Source organism: Acinonyx jubatus, chromosome A1 (genome assembly GCF_027475565.1).
Source record: "Acinonyx jubatus isolate Ajub_Pintada_27869175 chromosome A1, VMU_Ajub_asm_v1.0, whole genome shotgun sequence".
Classification (NCBI taxonomy): domain Eukaryota; kingdom Metazoa; phylum Chordata; class Mammalia; order Carnivora; family Felidae; genus Acinonyx; species Acinonyx jubatus.
In genome coordinates, this window is record NC_069380.1 from 173,338,575 (window position 1) to 173,362,030 (window position 23,456).

The 23,456-nt window shown below is 41.2% G+C and overlaps 1 protein-coding gene and 1 long non-coding RNA gene across 5 annotated transcripts in view; both read right to left on the reverse strand.

Annotated features, from left to right (window-relative positions):
* Nucleotides 1-20,697, reverse strand: part of CPEB4 (cytoplasmic polyadenylation element binding protein 4) — a 66,723-nt gene extending 46,026 nt beyond the window's left edge. For 2 of the 4 annotated variants that reach the window (XM_015072700.3, XM_015072698.3), the window contains exon 1: nt 18,141-20,697. In XM_015072700.3, the coding sequence (XP_014928186.1) occupies nt 18,141-19,265 (1,125 nt within the window). In that variant the 5' untranslated portion in view covers nt 19,266-20,697. The remainder of the gene's footprint in view (nt 1-18,140) is intronic. The other 2 variants (XM_015072701.3, XM_015072699.3) reach the window with 1 other exon arrangement.
* LOC128316412 (uncharacterized) lies at nt 3,098-4,557 on the reverse strand. The gene is made up of 2 exons (XR_008300286.1): nt 4,276-4,557; nt 3,098-4,038 (listed from the first exon to the last, which is right to left on the reverse strand). It is a non-coding gene; the product is annotated as an uncharacterized LOC128316412 (long non-coding RNA).
* Nucleotides 20,698-23,456: the final 2,759 nt, after the last annotated feature.

Here is a 23,456-nt window from a genome sequence, read left to right on the forward strand (position 1 = left end):
ACTCTTGAATTAAATCAAAACTGCCTATTCTTTTGAAAGCTAGGTGGATTTGAGGCATAACTTGAGAAAGAAGTTAAAACAAAATTCCATTGTCTTATTCTACAGTTGCTGGATTTTGTCCCCTGTTCTGAAATCTACGAACCACACCGATAACTAGGCCATCCACTGTCTCTACTACCTCCGATACAAAACCAGTGTTGGAGGCAAGAATTCTCGGTGTCTGATAACTTGCCTATGTCGTCAGTTTCTCAAGGTCAGGAAGTATGTCTTACATCAAATGTTCCCAATGGGTACAACTCCAAAGGGTGGCAGTGTGCCAAGATATTAATCGCCTAAGCCCACAGGACTGATGTAGCAGGAACTCCCTAACAGATGATTTCTGTTTCAATATTACGTTTTCTATGTGTGTCATGATATGAAACAGGTTGAGAAGCTTTGCCCTACATTTCTGTATCACTGTGCCTCACCCAGGATCTGAAAGGTAGAAAGCACAAGCGTTTGCTGAAGCAATGAATAAATAAATGCTTTCAAGTAATTTTTAAATATTTAAAATATTTCTTTCCTCCTATTTCCTTAAGGTTTGTTCTTACATTTTCCCTTTCCTGCCTTAGAGTTGTAGGTTTTCTTTTGCCAAAATAGCTGTCCTGGGTGGTGGGGTAGAGGATACTCAGCCTGGTTTTTTTTGTTTTTTTTTTTTTTTTTTCTTTTTTAATGCAACTAAGGCAGTAAGCAACCTTGTGAATTTCCAGAACTTGCATTTTGCCAATCACTGAATAACAAGATCACTGAAGAGAAGCAGTTTGTTTTGGTTTATGACAGTTGTTCCCATTAAATAAAGAAGCTTTCTGCATCCGACTTCAGCCCAGGTCATGAACTCATGGTTCATGAGTTAGAGCCCCACATCGGGCTCTGTGCTCCAAGTTTGGAGCCTGGAGCCTGCTTTGATTTCTGTGTCTCCCTCTCTCTCTGCCCTCCCCTGCTCAAGCTCTGTCTCTCTGTCAAAAATAAACAAACACTTAAAAAAAGAAAGAAAGAAACTTCCTTTTGGGGCACCTGGGTGGCTTAGTCCGTTAAACATCTGACTTTGGCCCCGGTCATGATCTCGCAGCTTAGGAGTTTGAGCCCCACATTGGGCTCTCTGCTGTCAGTGCGTAGCCTGCTTCAGATCCTCTGTCTCCCTCTCTCTGCCACTCCCCTGCTTGGGCCCCCTCTCTCTTTCAAAAATAAATAAACATTTAAAAAAAATATTTTAAAAATTATTTAAAAAAACAAAAAATAAGCTTCCTTTTAACCTGTAAGTTTCTAACTGTGGTACTGAAATTTACCAAAGCCACTTCATTACCTCCTCCCCCAGCATAGTGCCTGAAACATAAAGATTTTTGCTAATATAACCATTGACTTGTAACTGGTGGAACATATTAAAATCCTAAATGAAATTTTTAAATTTTCAGTAATGCTTTATGGGATTAAAAACAAACAAACCCTCTATCCTTTTTACACTCATACTAACTTTCATTTCTCACGATTTAATACAAGATTAACAAATAAATGCCAATATACAAACTCTGATCAATTGGTATTGATTCTCAGATGCGATGTGTTGAGAAAGATTTTCAGGCTCTGTGTGGATTCAAGAGGGAATGGCGTCTGGACAGACTGCTGATGATTTAAGTGCAAGGTACAGACCCAATGGCACAAGTACCACATTCTTGCCAACCGCCTAATATGTATTCCTTCCCACAGTCCAGCCTTATTACAATTATTATAAATAACTACATCCATATAACATTTTATTTCTTATGATGCCTTGGCAATTCAAAGAGTTCAAAAGCCACACATTTTGTCCAGTAAACATTCTGTTCTCAGAGAGGGTCTAAAGTTTATCCTTCTTGACTTACTCCCTCTCACTGGTCTTTTCCATCGATTTTTAACCTCTAATTAAAATAAAAACAAAATCTAACATTTAGGGGCGCCTGGGTGGCTCAGTCAGTTAAGTGTCCAACTTCAGCTCAGGTCATGATCCCATGGTTCGTGGGTTCGAATCCCGCATCAGGCTCTGTGCTGATGGCTCAGAGCCTGGAGCCTGCTTCAGATTCTGTGTATCCCCCTCGCTCTGCCCCTCCCTCACTTGTACTCTCTCTCAAAAATAAATAAAAAGTTAAAATATTTAAAAAAAAAACACTAAAATTTAAGTGAGCCACTAGGAAATAGGTGGAGAAGTAGACACAAATAAATAAACCCAAGGAACAAGAACACAAACGATGTTGGTTTTCCTACGCAGTAACCAAAGTGTCAAAATAAGAGGGCTTTGATTTCCCTATTTCATTCTTTGACTTTGCCTTTTTTTGATTGCTAATTGGGCCAAATATCATAATCACTTATCTATTTTCTAGGATCCATTTCCCAGAAAGTAAACTATAAAATAAAAAACTTGCTAAGTGACAGCTCTCCTAGATTGAGCTTGAGCTGATAACCAAAATATGAACATCAGCATAAATCGGTGGAATGAACATTAGACCCTAGGAAGCCCCAACTCCTCCACTGGTGGGTCATGTGAGTTTGGGCACGTTCACCTTTCAGACCTCTTTGCTGATCTGAAAAAGGAAAACATTTGATTAGATCTATAATGACCTCTTCCTAGCTCCAAAATACATTTGTATTCCAGCCTTCTGATGTCCTTAGTTTGTGGTCTCCCAAGATTTAGTTTAATTATATTGATGACTATTGGCAGGAAGCAAAGATGTAATTGAGAATGACTAATGAAAGCTCATCATTTTGTGCCCACGAAAATGTGAGAGTCAATCACAGGTTAATAAGAAACGAAGCCTTAAAAGTCTTAGGAGGACAATCGTTACATTTTCTTATGCTATACATAATGGAAAATAGGCTTTTTAAATAAAAAAAATTTACTTAAAACAATTTGTTGAAGGGGATGTGCTGATTTCAGGTGAAAGGGCAAAGACTCTATTATAAAACAAAAAACACCAGAAACCATATTTGCTTCAACATACCATCACCTGTTTCTCTTGGCAGCCTAAAGGGAGAAAAGGCAGAAAAACAGAACTATCTTTTACTGAACACCTACTAAGTTCCTGACATTATTTTAAGTACTTTAAAAAAAAATTTTTTTTTAACATTTATTTATTTTTGAGACAGAGAGAGACAGAGCATGAACAGGGGAGGGGCAGAGAGAGAGGGAGACACAGAATCTGAAACAGGCTCCAGGCTCTGAGCTGTCAGCACAGGGCCCAACGCGGGGCTCGAACTCACGGACCGTGAGATCATGACCTGAGCCAAAGTCAGACGCTTAACCAACCGAGCCACCCAGGTGCCCCTTAAGTACTTTATTAATAAATACTGTCTTAATTAATCCTCAAACCTCCTTCTAAGTTAGATGGCATTATTCCTGTTTTCATGATAAAAACTAAGACTAAGGAAAATTCTGTTTACTGCACAGACAGGTTACTGCATAGTTCAGCAGCTTAGTCAGGATTCAAGCCTAAATCGCCCTCCAGAGCAGGCAGTAATTCCTTGGGTAAGCAGTCAAAGGACCACACTAATTAAGACATACATTTACACAGGGGTGCCAGGGTGGCTCAGTTACGTGTTCGACTTCGGCTCAGTTCATGATCTCACGGTTCGTGAGTTCGAGCCCCACATCGGGCTCTGTGCTGACAGCTCAGAGCCAGGAGCCTGCTTCAGATTCTGTGTCTCCCTCACTCTCTTCCCCTCCCCTCTCAAAAAAATAAACGTTAAGAAAAAAAATGTTAATAAAAATAAAACAAAAGACATACATTGGTATAAATGAGATACTCTGCTGTAAAGGTCCAGGGAGCAGGAATGTGCTGGCAAGTGCCCAACAAATTGCAGGCACTGGAATATTTCTCAATAAAGAAAGAAAGAAAGAATAAAATGTGTAAGAGTATGTATAAGGATAATATAGGATTACATCAGAGGTACCAAGAAGATACGAAAAGAAGCCTCATCTTCCTTCTTTCTGTCAAGGTGGCAAATAGATATGGTGCACAAATTAAAAACCTACCACAGGGGTGCCTGGGTGGCACAGTTGGTTAAGCGTCCGACTTCAGCCAGGTCACGATCTCGCGGTCCGGGAGTTCGAGCCCCGCGTCAGGCTCTGGGCTGATGGCTCAGAGCCTGGAGCCTGTTTCCGATTCTGTGTCTCCCTCTCTCTCTGCCCCTCCCCCGTTCATGCTCTGTCTCTCTCTGTCCCAAAAATAAATAAACGTTGAAAAAAATAAAATAAAAAATAAAAACTTACCACAAATGCCACTCTAGGCTTTCATCTGCCAACCACAGGAGTAGAAGTGGTAGTAACAGTAGTAATAATACCACTAACATTAGTAGCTAACACTTATCAAGCTCTAATGCTTCATATACATGATCTTCTTTATTCCTCACAAAAATCCTATACACTTAGGTATGTTCCGGAATTATCCCTTTTCACAGATGAAGAAATGGAAACTTAGAGTGATTAAATAACTGTATCAGTGTGAGGTAAGTGGAGGGGCAGAATGTGAACCCAGGCCTTCCGACTCTAGAACATGTGAGCTTAATAATCATGAATGAAGATAGAAGAGTACCAATTATTTTCAAGGCTCAGCAAAGCAAACCTGACTACGACACTTAGACCTCATTTTATTTTGTAATCCTAATTGTTATATTTAACATATAGAGTTGCAGGTCAGTAACTGGTTGGTTTCAGTTTCTGTCATCTGTACCTCACAGAACAATCTCTAATGGGAAAAAACCATACAAGCTAATATGAAAATCCAAGTTGATAAAAAATAATGTTCTGATAAAACAAATTAGTACTTCAAACAGCAGGACACATCCTTTTTTTTTTTTTTTCAACGTTTATTTATTTTTGGGACAGAGAGAGACAGAGCATGAACGGGGGAGGGGCAGACAGAGAGGGAGACACAGAATCGGAAACAGGCTCCAGGCTCTGAGCCATCAGCCCAGAGCCCGACGCGGGGCTTGAACTCACGGAGCGCGAGATCGTGTGACCTGGCTGAAGTCAGACGCTCAACCTACTGCACCACCCAGGCGCCCCAGGACATGTCCTTTTAACTTACACCTGAGTGATCCTGACTGCCATGGCAAAATAGGAAGCCTTACATCAGCAAATATCTGATGACATGGCTTTTCATAACATTCCAGGAGTAGCCAAAAGAAACACATGAACCTGTCGGTCTATTGACACAGGAAGAACAACTAGACTGCAGTTATACCACAAACCAAAATCATCATTCATGGCTTTTTTTTTCTTTTTAACATCCAGATGGATATTCTAAAACTTGAGAGCGTATGAGAGACGGTGATTCTCAAGCTCGAGAGTCTATCAGAATCATCTGGAGATCTTGTCAAAACATAGTTTAGGAGGTCTACCCACAAAAGTATCTCATTCAGTAGGCCTGGGTAGGATCCACGAATTCACGTTTCTAGTAAGTTTCTAAGTGAAGCCAGGGACCACACTTTGAGTGGCACTGAGTCAAGCAATTACATTCAACAGGTTAACTTCCTTAGATACTTGGGGTTGTGTTTGTGAGTTACATCCTGGCTGACTGGCCACGATACAGTCCAGCTTAAATAGTCTACGTCACCCATTTTAAGGTTTCTGCATAAAGCGAAGGGATTGCTCTCAGAACCCAAAACAAAGCCCTCTCCGAGCCCAAGACGCCTAGCTTGGAAAAAGATTACAATCAAGTTCAATTTCAACAATTCAACCACCATGACCACTCTATTACTGGTTCTTGTCTGTTTATACTTGGGTTAGCATGTTTTTGCATTACTAGACTGGATCTAACCCACAAAAAGTACTTAACTGAATACAGCCACATTATTAAGAACCAAAGCCAAAAGTCAGCTACTACTCCCTTCGCTCACTCTCTCCCTACAAAGACAGACAGCTCTGTGATCACCACTTTGCAGACAACTATGTATCTATATCAGTCAATGGAAGTTTCTCTTTCTGGCTGAAACTTTCCCTAGTGAAGAAGGGAAAAGAAAATATTTTGGTTTGAAAGGAAAGTCTATGCCAGGATGTCAGGGGCCAAAATAAATAGGAAGTCTGAGATGCCAGTACAGTCCATAATTAATCAAAGGTACTATGGGAGTTTTAATCCAAGATTTGCCAAGATGTGAATGTTCTTCTTGGGTTAAATATGTAAGCCCACAGGCATCAAAAAAGACTACCTAAGTCAACTTTCATGAGTCCACTTCCAGATGACCCTCAAATCCCTGTGCAGAAACGAGTCCCTTTTGCCCATCCCCCCTAACATGCCACCATTCCACATGATGCTGACAAAGTTCCATCACAGACATCCCCCCAGTGGACTGTGAGCACCACTCATCTACACAGCCACAGATATGTTGCACATGTGCAGAGTATAAGTCCTTCATTATTGTCACCACCATTATTAAAGTGGCCAACACATTCCTCCTGGTTCAGTGTTGTGCATCTTATGTGAGTTATGTATGATATACATACATTGGTTCCTCACAACCATCACATAAAGTGCATACAATTATCATCCCCATTTTAGGTAAATGATGCTATAAGAAGTTAACTAATCGCTCTCCCAGTCACATGGTAAGTGGTAGAGTCTGACGTCAGAGAAGCTTAGAAAAGTGGTCCGTTTAAGTAAGCCTCATCGTGACCTAGAAATTTCAATGTGTAAACGCCCAGCAAGTATGAAGTCCTTTGCTATATACAGGGCCTGAATGCAGAGAACAAGTGTCAGAGGTTAAAGTCAAAGAGGTAATCATCTGCCGGAGAAGAAACCACACTCAGGGATCATCTCATATTTCTTCACATGGTTCCTCTTCCATTAGTACTTTCTCATAATGACAGCTTAATAACTAAGGCAGAATCTTAAGAGACCATAGGCTACCAAATGCTCCCTATAAAAAACTATAACTAAATGAGTGAATGTCGTTGGTGTTTTATTCTGATTGGATCAATAGCTCCATTTGCTCCCATGTGAACTGATGAATCAGATCTCTCCAGAAAGCCTTTGAGAAGAAAATTTTATTCCACCTTCACTAAATAAACCACACTCATTTTGAGCATTAGAGATCCTTGAAATGGTAAACACTTCTTGTCACCACTTAACTGAATTTACATAACAAGCTGGCTGCCTTTCCAGACTTGATTAGTCATTCCTAGGTCAACAGACCCCTTCTTTTTGTTGACTATTTGTTCATTCTCACCTTGCCTGGCAGAGAGAAATAATTAAAGTCTATTCTATTCTAAGACCTGAGTTTATTATTTTTTTAATATAATTTATGGACAAATTGGTTTCCATACAACACCCAGTGTTCATCCCAACAAGTGCCCTCCCCAAAGCCCATCACCCACTTTCCCCTCTCCCCCCACCCCCCATCAACCCTCAGTTTGATCTCAGTATCCAAGGTCTCTTATGGTTTGCCTCCCTCCCTCTCTGTAACTTCTTTTTCCCCTTTCCCTCCCCCATGGTCTTCTGTTAAGTTTCTCAGGATCCACATAAGAGTGAAAACATATGGTATCTGTCTTTCTCTGCCTGACTTATTTCACTTAGCGTAATACCCTCCAGCTCCATCCACGTTGCTGCAAATGGCCAGATTTCATTCTTTCTCATTGCCAGGTAGTATTCCATTGTATATATAAACCACATCTTCTTTATCCATTCGTCAGTTGATGGACATTTAGGCTGTTTCCATAGTTTGGCTATCGTTGAGAGTGCTGCTATAAACATTGGGGTACAAGTGCCCCTATGCATCAGCACTCCTGTATCCCTTGGGTAAATGCCCAGCAATGCTATTTTTTAAATTTTTGAGGAACCTCCACACTGTTTTCCAGAGCGGCTGCTCCGGTCTGCATTCCCATCAACAGTGCAAGAGGGTTCCCGTTTCTCCACATCCTCACCAGCATCTACAGTCTCCTGATTTTGTTCATTTTAGCACTCTGACCGGCGTGAGGTGGTATTTCAGTGTGGTTTTGATTTGTATTTCCCTGATAAGGAGTGACAATGAGTATCGTTTCATGTGTCTGCTGGCCATCTGGATGTCTTCTTTGGAAAAATTCTCAGACCTGAGTTTAAATGACCACTTACTAGACAAGTGATCTTGATGCCACAGCATCTGTGAACCTTGGTTTCATCAGCAAAATGAAGATAATAAATCGTGGTGAGGAAAAAGATAAGGTATCTGAACAGATTGTGCAAAATGCCCGGTCGTTAGTGGATCTATTCAATAAACAGTCTTTCTGCCCCTTCTCTCTCTAGTGAAATAGCAAAAGAGCCTGAAAGTAATATACTAAATTAGGAACTGTTATATCTGAATAATTCAGCTGCTGTGCTATTTCCTGTAGCGCATTTTCATAGGAAACTGAAATGGAAAAAAATATTTCTCCTACTTAATAAACTACTCAGGGCAAGAAGTCACTAGCTTAAGGAAAATAGGTAAATACTACTAAAACTCAACACTAAGGAATGAAGTCATTTAGCCCCTTCTGGCCCTTCCTCTGCCTTTGGAAGCTTACTGCCTATCAGAGTTCCTCTGTTCCATGTCTGCTGGGCCGGATCAGGTCCTAAGTCAGCAAGGAAAATGGTCACCCAAATGCACAATCTTTATTCCTAAACTGAGGCCCGTGTCCTATAACCCACGACATCTTTTTTGGGAACCTTGAGAGCAATGTCAAAAAGCAGCCTGTGCCCAGTGTCAGCCTTTCTGGGCCCTCACAATTCCCACCCCCATATCCTTAGCTCCCCAGAGTTTCCTGAGCAGAAGGTACTTCTGGCTCAGACTGTACACTTCAAGAAGTCTGCTTGCCTTGGTCATGTACTCCCAGTGCGTGGACCATTGAAAGTATCAGACATTTGCAAGAGGTGAAAAAATCTGATGCAGTCCAACAAAAGCCCCAAATCGCTAAATTCTTCTTAAAAAACAAAAACAGACAAACAAAAATACACCCCAAAAGCTCCCAGTCGTGTTCTGTTCTCTCTCCTTTCAGAGATCCTTCTCACAAGTCCACAGAAGCCTGAACCTGGGGAAAGTATAAGGTGGATAGAAAAAAACTAGACCACCCTCTCCCAAATTTTCAGTCATCAATTGATATGTTTTGGCATTTTTGTTGGATCTCTCCTCTTTTTTTCCTGATAGCCAAGTGACTACCAACACCCTTCTCTGCCCAGAGGGAGGAAATGAAGCCAGCAGTGATTTCCTTAGAGATTAGCACCAGCTTGAGTGGTGAAACAAGCTGAGCAGGTGCAACAGAATGTGGGCCTTGCTTCAGTTTCTCACTATCTTTTCTTTTCTTTTTTTTTTTTTAAGTTTATTTATTTTTGACAGAGAGAGAGGCAGAGAATGAGCAGGGGAGAGGCAGAGAGAGATGGAGACACAGACTCCGAAGCAGGCTCCAGGCTCCGAGCTGTCAGCACAGAGCCTGACGCGGGGCTTGAACCCACAGACCGCGAGATCATGACCTGAGCTGAAGTCAGATGCTCAACCAACTGAGCCACCCAGGCGCCCCTCTCACTATCTTGGCTTAAAAACACCCATGAAATGTTGTTGTTGTTGTTGTTGCTGCTGTTGCTGTGGTGGGGAGGGGGGGGAACAAACTCCTAATCTTTTACAGACACATACTAAAGCATTTACAGTTAAAATGATACACTATCTGGAAACTGCTTTAAAATAACATGAAAAGTGGGGGGCGCCTGGGTGGCGCAGTCAGTTAAGCGTCTGACTTCAGCCAGGTCACGATCTCGCGGTCCGGGAGTTCGAGCCCCGCGTCAGGCTCTGGGCTGATGGCTCAGAGCCTGGAGCCTGTTTCCGATTCTGTGTCTCCCTCTCTCTCTGCCCCTCCCCCATTCATGCTCTGTCTCTCTCTGTCCCAAAAATAAATAAACGTTGAAAAAATAAATAAATAAAAATAAATATATAAATAAAATAAAATAACATGAAAAGTGGGGCACCTGGATGGCTCAGTCGGTTAAGCATCAACTTCGGCTCAGGTCATGATCTCAGTTTGTGAGTTCAAGCCCTGCGTTGGGCTCTGTGCTGACAGTTCAGAGCCCAGAGCCTGCTTCAGATTCTGTGTCTTCCTCTCTCTCTGCCCTTCCCCCACTCACACTCTGTCTCTCTCTCTCTCTCTCTCTCTCTCTCTCTCAAAAATAAATAAATACATAACATTAATTAAAAATAAAATAAAATAACATGAAAATAACATAAGAAGATACAGGAGACTGTCGAGTTGATCATTGTTAAAGCCCAATGACATGTACATGGGGCTCTGTTATACCATTTTGTCTACTATTGAATATGCTTAATTTTTTCCTAATAAAAAATTTAAAAGTCACGAGGGAAAACACTTTGCCAAAATAGAGACCAAAAAAAGTCAATAATTTTTTTAGCAGTGTTCAAGAAAGTGAGAACATCATCTAGCTTTGAATTCCACTATCATTTAAGTACGGTGACTTTCTTTTTAAAAATTATAGTTTGGGGTGCCTGGGTGGCTCAGTCGGTTAAGCAGCCGACTTCGGCTCAGGTCATGATCTCGCGGTCCGTGAGTTCAAGCCCCGCGTTGGGCTCTGTGCTGACAGCTCAGAGCCCAGAGCCTGTTTCAGATTCTGTGTCTCCCTCTCTCTGACCCTCCCCCGTTCATGCTCTGTCTCTCTCTGTCTCAAAAATAAATAAACGTTAAAAAAAAAAAAAAAATTATAGTTTGGGTTATGAAAGTCTTCTTTAAAATTAAGCTCAAATTACCAGACACAAGTTATACAATGGTTTTCATATTTTAAGAAGACATGCTAATTGCAAGATTTTGAATCAATATTTTTTTAAATTTATTTTAATGTTTATTTATTTTTGAGACAGAGAGAGACAGAGCACGAATGGGGGAGGGTCAGAGAGAGGGAGACACAGAATCTGAAACAGGCTCCAGGCTCCGAGCTGTCAGCACAGAGCCCGAAGCGGGGCTTGAACTCACGGACCGCGAGATCATGACCTGAGCTTAAGTCGGCCGCCCAAACGATTGAGCCACCCAGGCGCCCAATTGAATCAATATTTCTATGTGATCACCTGTCAAAGCAAATGAGAAAATGAAGGATCAGGAAGGTTGAGTAGCTTGCCCTAGGTCGTACAGTAAGTGGCAGAGCCATATTTGGAACCCAGCTCTGACTTCCATACTATAATTAGGAGCTTTTTCTGAATAGCAACATTCTTATGTTGACTTTTATTTTAAAGGTTCTTACAGATGTAAAATAACAGCTATTTTACTGATGAGCACTCAGATGAGTTCCTCAAAAACACCTGGAAGAACTACTATTAAAAGTATGTTACATAATATTTAAATATAAATATGGCTTTAAAATGTATAATACTGAGGGATTAACTATAATGTAGTTTAGATCTATAAAAAAAATGATTGGGATATTTCTGGTAAATGTTCAGCAAACAGAAATTGCTCTAAAATATGAAATACTCTAATATTTCTAAAATATGAAATACTCTAAAATATGAAAAGTACTGGCATGGCTTAAGACTTTGAACTTTTATTAATTCAGTTTGCAAACATGAGAGAGGACCTGTAAGTGGCTGATGGAGTTTTCTCCTTTACGTGTCATAAGGCCTGAATTCTGTTAACCATAGGTTAAAGTTTGCCATTTTGCCACAGAACTTAAATAAGCACATGTTGCACCCAAGCATATATTTATAAATGTGACCATTAACAAAATATTTGAAAATACCATTAACACATTGCTTTTGTTATAGCTAAAGGTGGATCTCTTAATTTGCCTTAAAGTTCAAAACAGCTCATGGAGGGGTGCCTGGGTGGCTCAGTCAGTTAAGCGTCCAACTTTAGCTCAGGTCATGATCTCCTGGTTCTTGAGTTAGAGCCCTGCGTTGGGCTTTGTGATGACAGCTCAGAGCCTGGAGCTTGCTTCAGATTCAGTGTCTCTGTCTCTCTCTGCCCCTCCCTCTCTCTCTCTCTCTCTCTCTTTCTCTCTCACTTCTCTCTCTCTCTCTCTCTCTCTCTCTCTCTCTCAAATAAACATTAAAAAAAATTAAAACAGCTCATGGATTAAAATGACCTGAAACTATCAATTGCCAATTTTATTTATAATGAGATAAAAAAAAAGTATGTTTAGTATCATTCAGGGACTAGCACAGATCAGAAATAAATTATAAATCAAACCAAAACAACTTTTATGAGACATCTAGTCTTGCCCCTGGTCGATAACATAGGAAGTGCTCATTAAATATGTGCTAAATAAATTAAAATATACAAAACAAAACTGAATTCCAGAATAAATGCTAAAATATACCCAATTCAAATCCCTGGTACCTTTTCCTATCTCTTACCAAAAAAATCACAAATTCTCCTTTGAAACAGTCTCCTTTAATGTATACAAAGGCAATGAAATGTTCTAAATTGCTCAAAATAACTACAGGTAAAATTTTTCAAAGTATTGAAAGATACAGTCTGCCAATCCTAATGAAATTTTAAGCGTATACACAATTATAAAACTTCTCAAGAAAATTGATAATTCTGCTAAATGTTTTATCTGTCCTGGATTGCATCTAGCTCATGCAAAAGGAGTAAAACGTAAATAAAATATATAGCATGAGAGAGGCGGTACAAAGGACTGTTAAAAGTCTTTCATAGATACCATAATTGTAAGTAATTTCATTGTTTTGCTAAGAACCAGAGCCTGTGCTTCACTCTACTTCGTGTTTGTTTGGCGTCATAAAATAGGCTTTCTCGATAATTTTTCAAGTTTCACCTTCAAAAACTGATTAAAAAGAGGACTGTACCTTTATCTTTCTAGCTACTAAGAATTTTCTGAAACCCTGAAAGTGGAACCCCTTCTGTTTCAATAACATAAAATGTGATGAGAACCTATACTAATTTTGAAGTTAAAAAATTACACATCGCTATCAATTTATCACGGTGAAAACATACTTTAATTTCTGCAAGAGCAATTTTCTCTGAACAATTAAATATAAAATGAGTCTGTCAGGAAATATTAAAATGAATGCTTATGTTACGGGCTCCCTGCCTTAATTCTATACATTATCTTATCTGTGCTGGGACCAAAAACTGAAGTACAATGTAGTGTTGAAAATATGTGATAATGGATCTTCAAGCTTATTTTCCTTACAGCAAGATAAAGTTCTTAAAAAAATAAACACGGGCTGTTAAATTTAAACGAGGCATATGTTAACTTTAAGACTACTTTTCCATTCTTTCTCATGAACACCAACAAGAATTATTCTCAAAAGCGTAAACCCACGAACTAAGAGCATCTTTCTAGTTGCAGCTAGCAACAACCAAGTTCATGAGGCTTGCTATAAACAGGTTTTTCCTGAAAGACATAGAACAATGTGTTGATCACACTCCATGGCTTCTGTGAAGACAACAAAAAAAATAATAAAAAAAAAAACCACTCTACCCTGCCCAAGTTTTGATTCCATCAGAAAAGCAATTAAACCTAGTTGAAAGGTTTTCTACAAAAAGGCACAAAATTGTATCTGGTAGGCTTTTTCCAAAGTTGTTCCAATATCTCAATCCTGCTGGAGCCAAAACAATCCAACCCATACTTTATAGTTTAAAAAATGAATTTTCCTTCTTCTAATATGAAGAAATACAAAGTAATAGAAAATGTTTCCTGTACAAAGATACCCTCCCAGGACGCTATTAAAAAACCAAAACTGTAATGAGGTTGCACTTAGACAACTGCAATAATTCACCATGACTTTCAGAAGTGAAGCAATGCAGTAACTTTCTGTTTTCCAATATAAGATGCCATATATCATTTTAAGGATCAATAAACTTACAACACAAGCAGAGTTATTAAAGTGACATGAGTTATTTGCCTGGTTAAGACAAATCCATGGTGACTGTGTCTTAAGTAAAAGCAAATGGGCTCTAAATCCCAAAATGTCTCCCTATCAAGTTTTAGGATGGTCTTTAGGAAAGATTTTGCCCACCCCCTCCCCCCCCCCCGCCTATTTATTTATTTATTTATTTATTTATTGTCTATTTGCTGGTATTTGGCTAATGGAGGTGTGAGTATAACTGAGCTGAAGATAAGAGAGTATCAGAATATATACTATACAATTCTCCTTTACTTTCCTGTAAGGACAGAAAATAGGCACCTCTCCCAAGAAGTGCTGTATTCAAATATAATTATTGGCAAGTGCCCCAATATATTATTTGGTTTGGACATTGAAATTCCAGGATGTGTTTGGCAGGACCAGGAATTTTTTTTTTTTCCTCCTTAATGTAAGAGTCAAATCATGCCTTTAATCACATGAATATGGACCTTGTTTCTTCATTTTAAAATCGGGACAATAAAACCAAACCTCATAGGATTGAGAAGTCCTATGCCAGTGCCTGACATATAGTACATACTAAAAATAAACAAAAAAAAATTGACTTGAATATTATCTAAGCTTAACATTTTAAAGTTGAGAAGTATATTCTATTATTTTATATTATTTTCCACTTTCAAAACTGACATCTTTTGATTAGCATGTACCAACCATTCAAACTATAAAATTTTTCCTCTCATCTTACTTGCTTCTAGGAGGCATTCTCCCCCAAAACCTGTATTATGTTTATGTCAAGAGGCACTGTGGTATACTGGTTAAAAGCCAAATTTTGTGTCTGAAAAGTGATAATAATTTCTACCCCATAGGATTGTTGAATGAATTAAATGAGTTAATATATGTAAAACTGAATACCATAAGCATGTTAGCTATTATTATATTAATTATACAATATATATAATTATATCAGGTATATATAATTATATACATTAGTGGTATCTGAAAACAGGATTTGAGGCATGTCATTTGAGGTCGTATTAATTAAAGCTTTAAACTAAGCAAAAACAAAACAAAAAACTAGAAAAAGACCTTATTTTTTGTAATACAAAAAATATTCACAGAATACAATGCCTTGCCATATCAGTTATTTAGAGGATTATTCACATATTTGAAATCTCTGTTCTCGCTCCGCAAACATGGATAAAAGAGAATGTTAAGGCTGGCCAAAAAAAACTAACTGAAGACATTACCCTCAATTTCAATTCACCGTACGTACTCAAACCTGCACTAAACAAATGTGAAAACCATTCTGATTTATTTCAAGTTAAAACAAACATTGCCTGGTGTTAGTTCCGTATCGGGTGAATTCTTTCCTTTCAATGAAACAATACCATGCTGGCCTTTGATTGAATGCTAACACTGTAATGTGGCCATGTAAGCTGGATCCTGTAACTTCTGTGGTGCGTTTCCAGATCTCTACACAACACGTTAGGAATTCTTGACAATAGCCATTGAAACTGAATTACTAATATCTATAAAATTTCTTTCCTAAAATTAATAGCTTTTAGGGTAATAAATTCAAAAATGGCAGCGGTTAGGAAAGAGTGTGGTTGTGGTCGCAGCAATTGCAATTTCACAGTAGCTCACTTCAGGATCATAAGGAACTTAGGCATCACCTCCATCATCCCCCACATTTTATGGAGAAACCGAGGTCCCCAAATGCTATGATATTGATAGGGCCAAGACCATAACCTAGGTCTCCAGGCTCCCAGTCAAATAAGTGTTTCTTTGAGTTTTTCATATTAAATTTAACCAAGCAATCCATACCAACCCAAAATGGCATTTTTTCTTTTTTGCCAAAAACCAATTCAAAAGAGTAATTGTTAAAATACACACACACACACACACACACACACACACACACACACACACAGAACTACATTCATTTAAGTAAGCACTACAGTAGTCAGTTTACTAACTTCGTGTGATTTTTTTTCAAAACCCAATTAGGATTTTTTAAAATCCCTTGTTTCTATTGTGACTTTCAAATCACCACCACACTTGCTCTTGGCTCCCTGAACCCCACTCCCTTTCCTAAAAATGGTGGGGACGGTGAGCAGTAATCAACAATCTACTTTCTAATCCTACCATATTTGAGCCAAGTATATTGACTCATCCTTTTTCCCATCCTCAGCATAATAGACAACAATCCTAAGGGAAGAGTTAGTTTCCTAGTTAGTTAGTTTTAGGATCAATCTTAGTCTATTCTATTATTATTTCATATACACCTCCAACTGAACCGAAAGATTTCACGTTAAACACATTCCATTAGCCCCCCCAAAATACTAATAATGTGCATATGTATAGTTTATTCATTTTCCGAATTTTTTACTTTTCCAAAGCAAATCTTTATCAAAAATCAGTAAACTGAGAACAGAAAATAAAGCATGAGGTCACATAAGTTCATTCTGTCACTGTATAGTAGTAAAATAAAGTGTATTCAGTTCTGAACCAATCTTAATCAGTTGAAATGTACAGAATGCCATCTCAGATCTAAAAATTAGCAACATACGAATAATTCATAAAAGTCACCTTTGCACTACATTTTCTTTAAATTTATGTTCCAAAGAGTACTAAAACAACTTTTTTAAAAACAGACTTCATGAAATTGCCAATATCTAAAAGAGCCTTTTTTTTACCTAACCACTAACACAAGATAACTGCTCTTCAGTTTTGAGTAAAGAATCCTTTATAAAAGCAAAAGCCAACAGCTTTTTGATACTTAGGCAAAAAAAAAAAAAAAAAAAGTTTAAAACTCTAAAATAAACTTAATGGAATATTTTAAGATACATCCTAACTGTTACACCTGAATCCTTCAGGGAAGGGACATTTAATTCCTTGGAATGACATAGGATTCTCTTAGCAAACTTCCCCTCCCACTAAGCAAATGATTAATCAAAACAGATAATTCTGCTTGTGCTGACATCATATTTGGGGACATTGCAACTATTTTGTAATCTGCTTTAGCCCTTGCAGAAACGTCTCTACAATAACCCTCTATCTGTGGTGCATGCATGTGTATATACACACACACACAACGTACATACACACATATGTACATACACAGGTATACAGACATGTATTTTAATCCTTGTTTTTTTAACCTAGAATTGGCACTCGAATCAGCTGTGTGCTTTTGCGCAAGTTATATCTTTCTGATACTCAATTTTTTCCTCTGCAAAATGGGGATAACAATAGAACTTACCTTGTGGGGTCATTGTGAGGCCTGACTCAGTGTTAGCTTATCATCCCATATAAATTTCCTAAACACATATAAACAATCATACCCCCGAAGTGCACAAACTTAGTGGGGCATCTGATGCTCAATTAACTATGAAATTCCCTTTATGTCGTATCTGTCAACCAGACCGGCTGCTCATTAATTCAAAAACATCAAACAATGTGACTCTTACAGAGTAAAGATACACTGGTGGCCAGAAAGACAAGTGATCTTTGCCTGGATCTATTTTTAGGAACGGTTTATCTACACCCCTAGTGTTAACACTGGAAAATAAACAAATGGATGAAAGGCATCATGAAAGAGTCACTCTGAGATCAACAGTTTCATGGTATTTGAAAATAAATGGGGATGAAGAAAACATTTAGATCATTTCTGTACCAGTCCTTACTGAACAGGGCAGGCCGGAATTTGCAAAGAGGTTTAAGAGGAATTGCTGAATTGATGAATTCAGACTGTTCACACTGCAAGGTTCAGAGAGGTTCCAGGTTTAAAATGTAACCAGGGAGAAAACTATAATTCAATAGTTGGTTTTCACTGAATCACTACCCTACACTACAGTGGAGGAAAAACATGAATTCTGTCATCTAGTTACTTCACGTGGGCAGAAAATGATCATCAGTTTCCACAGTGAAATACACTTGTATCTATACATTATTTATTCCCACCTAAAAAAGTAGGGAAAAAACCAACCCTGCTGATCCTGTCAGGCTAGAAAGGTATTACAGTTAATAATTGTGACATCATTAGCTATCTGGTATTCATAAGTACGCCAATTCATACTATTATCTATGGGGGAGATTACAATTAGAAATTTCCCAAAGAAACCGCTGAATATTTTGTGCCAAATTATACTCCTGTCCTGCCAAAATAACGTCTGGTAATTAGCTCATTTTCTCAGAAGAGTTCTGATATGCGCATGAACAATTCAAACTCTCTTTAGTTAAACAGATACTACACCATGCAATTTCCTTATTCATCTTAATCTATAAATGGAACATAATCTTACCGGAAAAGGAAAAATGTTGTCAGCCCTGTTCAAGCTATCTTCCATCCAGGATTTAGGAGCAAAGGCAGAGCTGGGGCGAGCGTACTTCTGCAGCTGAATATGATTGCTTGCAAAATTTTTCTTCAAAGGCGAGATGGAGTTCAGGGGCGTTATTCCTCCATTCAGCCCTCTGCGGTGATCTCGGCCTTGGGAACCTCCCCAGCCACCATATCCACCACCTCCCGGGCTCCACGAAGAAGATGGTGTAGGAGAGGGGCTCTGGTAGCTGCTCCACGGAGAGGGGGGTTTGTTAAGATTATTCGCCAAATGAGGCAGCTGGTTAAAAGCAGCATTTCTATGTGTGAAAGGCGGGGGATGGGGACTGGCGGGAGACCTCCTCTGCTGCTGATGCTGGCTGTGATGATGCTGGAAATGAGGGTGATGAGGGTGGTGCTGTGACAGAGGCCCGATCTGAGGGGAGAAGCTGCCTCCAAAGCCAGGGCTGACGTGATGGGGGAAATTCTGAAACAACAGAGCACCGTTATTGGCCGAAGCAGCCGGGACCCCTCCCTGGTGAAAGAAACTTGCATCTTCATTGATGATTGTAGAGGAAGAAGGTGCTATCGCTGCCGACCAGTTACTGAAACCAGTAAGAGACGATGCACTAGACGTCAAGGGTTGGGTCGAAGTCCCCAGCCCCGTGGCTTCTTGATAATCAAACCCTGTCAACACTGGCGATTCGATTCTTATTTTCTCCTTCCCGTTGCCGTTTTCTGAAGAACTGTCCCCTTGATTTTCTTCCGACTTGGTCTTCTCGCTTTCAGGCAGTATTCCGGCTTCCTGACCTGGACTGGGGGAGAGTTGCTGCTTTTCTAAAGGGTCTTGCTGTTCCTGTGGCTGACTTTTTGCTTTTTCTGACCCCAGTATCTCATCCTGAATGTTATGGGTAGCTGGAGCGGGAAAGAGCCAAGCTGACCCCGCACTGCTGCCGTTGGCAGCGGTGTTATTATTTATAAAAGCAGCAGGGCTGGGGGTGGCATTTTGGTGATGGTGTGGAGGCTGCAGATGTGGATGGAATCTGACTGGAAAAGCAGATTTATTCCCAGTATTGCTTTGCACTAGCACTCCAAACCCGTAATCCCCCATTTATCACTTTTAGGATCAGAATCTTACGATAGAAAAGGGCAACCCGATGTCCCGCGCGTCTTTGCGTCCTCCACCCGAAATTTAAGTTGTCTGTTTGCAGTGTCTTATTTATATAGCTAGCTCAAAGATCGCAGCTTATCACTCGAAATAGTTCTGATTTGGAATTCTGGTCTCTGAAAGAAAGAAAAAACTAAAAAAAAAAAAAAAAAAGGCTCTTAACACATGGACATGAATCCGACTGGGCTTGTTTCTAGGAGGGAATAAAAACGAAGAGGGCAAAACTCAAGTCTTTGGTTAGTAAAATAGGCGCTTTCTTTTTCCAAAGGAAAATGTACATGAATGACAAAAACACAGCTTCTCAAGCATCTATGGATGTAGAAGAATAAGCCTTGCGCGGAGTAAAAATATATATATATATAATTTAACAATCACATATGGTCTTCCTCAGCAGTTTAGATTCACTCACATAAAAATTAGAATAGGGCTAAGAGGAGAATACGTTCTTTTCTTGGCAGCTTGGTTAAAAAAAATCAGGAATAATTTAAGAACATTATATATTATATATTTATATATATAGATTATATTAGGTTATCTGGGGCGGGAGGTGAATTCCTGGTTGCGGGAGAGGAAATCAGCATTGACTAATGGAAAGATGATCGCAGGGAGGTCTCTGCTGTTCCCGGTCCTGTTTCTGCTCTTTCAGGGGGCGCAGTTTTGGCCTCGGGGGCTGTTCCTGAGGCTCTGGGTGCAGATCTTGCTGCGGTCGCTGTTCCTGGGCTCCCCCCCGGCCTCCTCTCCCCCATGAAAGGGGTTGGAAACACCCGTTTCTCCCTCTTGGGGGGATCGCGATCAGCAAGGATTAGCGAGACTCGACGACAGGGAGCTGGCGGCCCGGGGGTGCGGGGACCAACGGGGCGACCTGGAAGGTCCTGCAGTTTCGGCCTCTTCCCCTCTCTGCGGCTCCGGGGTTTTTTTCCCTCATGGGACCCAGGGGCGGTTTGTTCAGTTCTCTCAGTTCGATTCTCCGCAGGGGGGGTGGGGGGGCTGGGGGAGTGGGGGGGGCAGGGAGAGGAAAAAAAGGGAAAACCCACTAGTGTAGTTATTCTAAAAGAAAAGGGCCTCCCCCCTTTGTGCTCTCTCTTCTTTCCCTCAGATTAAAAAAAAAATCTATAATTTAGAAGGCTTTTGTTTCTCCTCACGGTTGCTGGGCCGTCGTCGCCGCCGCCGCCGTCACTTTGCCCCGGTCCCGCAGTCCCCACTGTCGTTGTTGCGGACTCCGCCTGGCTCTTCTTTTGCTCTCCTTCTTCCTCCTCTTCCTCCTCTGCTGTCGCCGATGCCGCCGCCGCCGCCGCCGCCACCGCCTCCCGGTGTCCGGGTCCCGCAGCCGCGGCTGAGTCCTTCTCCTCAGGACCGAGCCGAGTGAAATGACAACCAGCTGGAAAGACCGAGAGACACTTCCGGTTCGAAGAGGGAGGGGTGGGGTACCGAGGGCACCCCGCCCACCTGTCGAAACACCAATCAGCTGTTAGAATTTGGACGAGGCCACGCCCCCCGGCTCCGGTCCCCTCCCAGGAAGGTCGAAAGCTTACCTCGAGAGACGCCCCTTCCGTCTGCGCCTCGCCCAGTGAGGCCTGGCGACTGGAACCCGCTCCCCCACCCAGAGTGCGCGCAGCAGGTTGCCATCTTTAGTGTGGGCACAGGATTCCTTCGCTGTTTATCTCCCCTCCCCTCTCTTTGCAGGAGTTGCATGTAGGGACGCACGGAAGAGAACGGATCCCTCGAGCACTAAGAAAAAGAGCCAGGGTCTTGCGGATCCGAGTGGCGACCGGTAAAACCAAGGATGAACGGGAGGCCTGCCCACAGTAAAGGTGGGTCCCCGGGCATCACGTGCTTTGGCCCGAGCTCCGCCCCAGAGGGATCTGGAAGGGGAGGCGGGTCTCCCCAGCCTCTGTGCCGAGCCTGGAACTGCGTACGTCCTTGTCCTGCTTGTTGACCTCACGCGGGACTCTCCCTTCACCTTCCATTCCACCACCCCCACTCCCCAGCGTGGCTTATCTGGGAGACTTGGTGCAGTCTATCAGGCGCAAAGATACAGCTGCTGTAAACGTACGTGGTTGAGACCTCTTCGTCCTATTCTAGTCCGCTCTCCACACCGTACCAGAGAGACATTTCCAACACGAAAATCTTACGGTCTCCCTCATCTGTTCCGATCTTTCTATGAAAAAGGCCAAACTCCTTAGCCTGGTATTCAAGGCCTTTCCGCTCTGTGGGCGGTTGTATCTTAACACCTCATCTCCGAACAAATGCCCCACACCAAGCTGCTCCAAACACCCTCCCGGTGCCTTTTAACATGCCCTTTTCTTTATTCTCCACTTGGTAAACTCTTGTTTTCATCTTAGGAATCAGTTCAAACGCTACCAGCTCTGCCTCCTGAATTCTCTTAACGAGCATCCATGGCCCATTAGTCCTGTGTGTCTCATGCTCGTTTGTCCCATTATTGTAATGGCTGCTTATGTCTGCCAGACCTGGGCTCATTGAGGAGAGGACCTTGTGGATAGGAGGACATGGGTGAATGAATGCTGAAGAAATGAATCAACAAACCAACGACAGTGGACGCTATCTGGAATGACAGTCCCCTTACCAAGTCTGAATTAATTCATTCCTTTTGCTGTTTGGAGTTCACGCCTCTCAAACTCTTATCATTTGGGTGATTCATTAGCTGCTGCAGCGTTGGTCTTGTTCATCTTTGTACATTCCCACTTACGACCGCCATCGGGGACTAGGGTAATGCCTCACTCTAAAGATGATGAATAAGTGTTTCCCTTTAGTAGGAAATGAGAAATGAAAAATGAAGAGAAGGAATCACAGTAGAGCCAGAGTAGGAAAAAAAGAGCGGTCAAAAACTTTTAAGAAGCGCATGAACACAGGTGGCTTCCATTTCATATCTATTAGCCTTCCCTGAATGGTCCTAACTTCTTCTTCTGCCACAGTTCCTCCATCCTCCAACACTTCCATGTAGAACGCCTGTTTAGAGCCTGAAGCAGTGATTTTTATTCTCTTTCCTTCTATCATGACCGTGAGTCTTACCTCTGCAATTCTATTTGGAGTTCTTTGGGCATAGGGATTGGGTCTTAGTCTGCTGTTTGTTCCCCACGACGGGACATACCTTGAGTCTTGCCGGTTCGGTTCCACCAGAGTGTCCAAGGTGTCATTTCCTCCAGAATGGTTGCCCTGACTGCCCTCTCTCTAACATCTTGTAGACTCCTCTCTTTAAATTACTGCTAGTTGTCAGTGGGTTCATTTCTTAAGGGCAAAGGTTTTACCCGGTTATCTTTGTGCCCCTAGTGGCCAGCGTAGGGTCCGGCACAGAGCAGGCTCAGAACACGTTTGTTAAGTGAATGAATGAATGTTCAGTACCCAGTAGATGGTTGAGTCTTTTGGAGCTACCAATTCTCCGTGGCTAAAATGGCAGCCATGACTTGGGGGAAAAAGGACTGTCTCTGGAGCCCAACAGTGTAATTTGAATCCCACCTCTACTTCTACTTCCTGGTTGTACAACCCTGGGCTTTACCTCTATGAGCCCCCACTTCCTTATAGACCAAATATGAATGATGTTTTCCTCTCTCACTAGGTTAGTAAATTACACGAGCTACATGTGAAGTGCTGGGCTGAGGTTTTTTAAAATATCAGTTCCTTATTAACATATTAAGTGCAGAGAACTTGTACTTCACAAGTGTCTTTTGCCTAGAAGCAGCTGTGAGCATGACAGAATCCAGGAACCCGTGTTGCTTTATACGGGGAGGAGGCAGACCTGGGCCACAGTCAGGGTGCTGCTAGGTCAGCCTGTTCTTTTAAGACTAAATCAAGTATGGGCAGTAGGTTTAGGCTGGACTGGAGCTAATTGTCACTATAGACACCAGGCTCCTGGTTAGGGAGGAGAAGCTTGGGAGAAGGAAGAGGGAAACAATTCTCTTGGATCATTTGTCTACTCAGAAACCCAGGATACCCACCCCAGGGCTGCCCTCCTTAAAAACATTCTGGCCTCGGAAACTGGCCTAGGTAACCATGACAACAATTCAGCAGCTCCATTTAGGATCTCCAAAGGGATCTACAGTTGTAGATGAGTGCTGGCTTGAACGCTGTGCTGGCAGAAGAGAGCCCCTCCATGAAGCATGCTCCCTGGGAACCTTT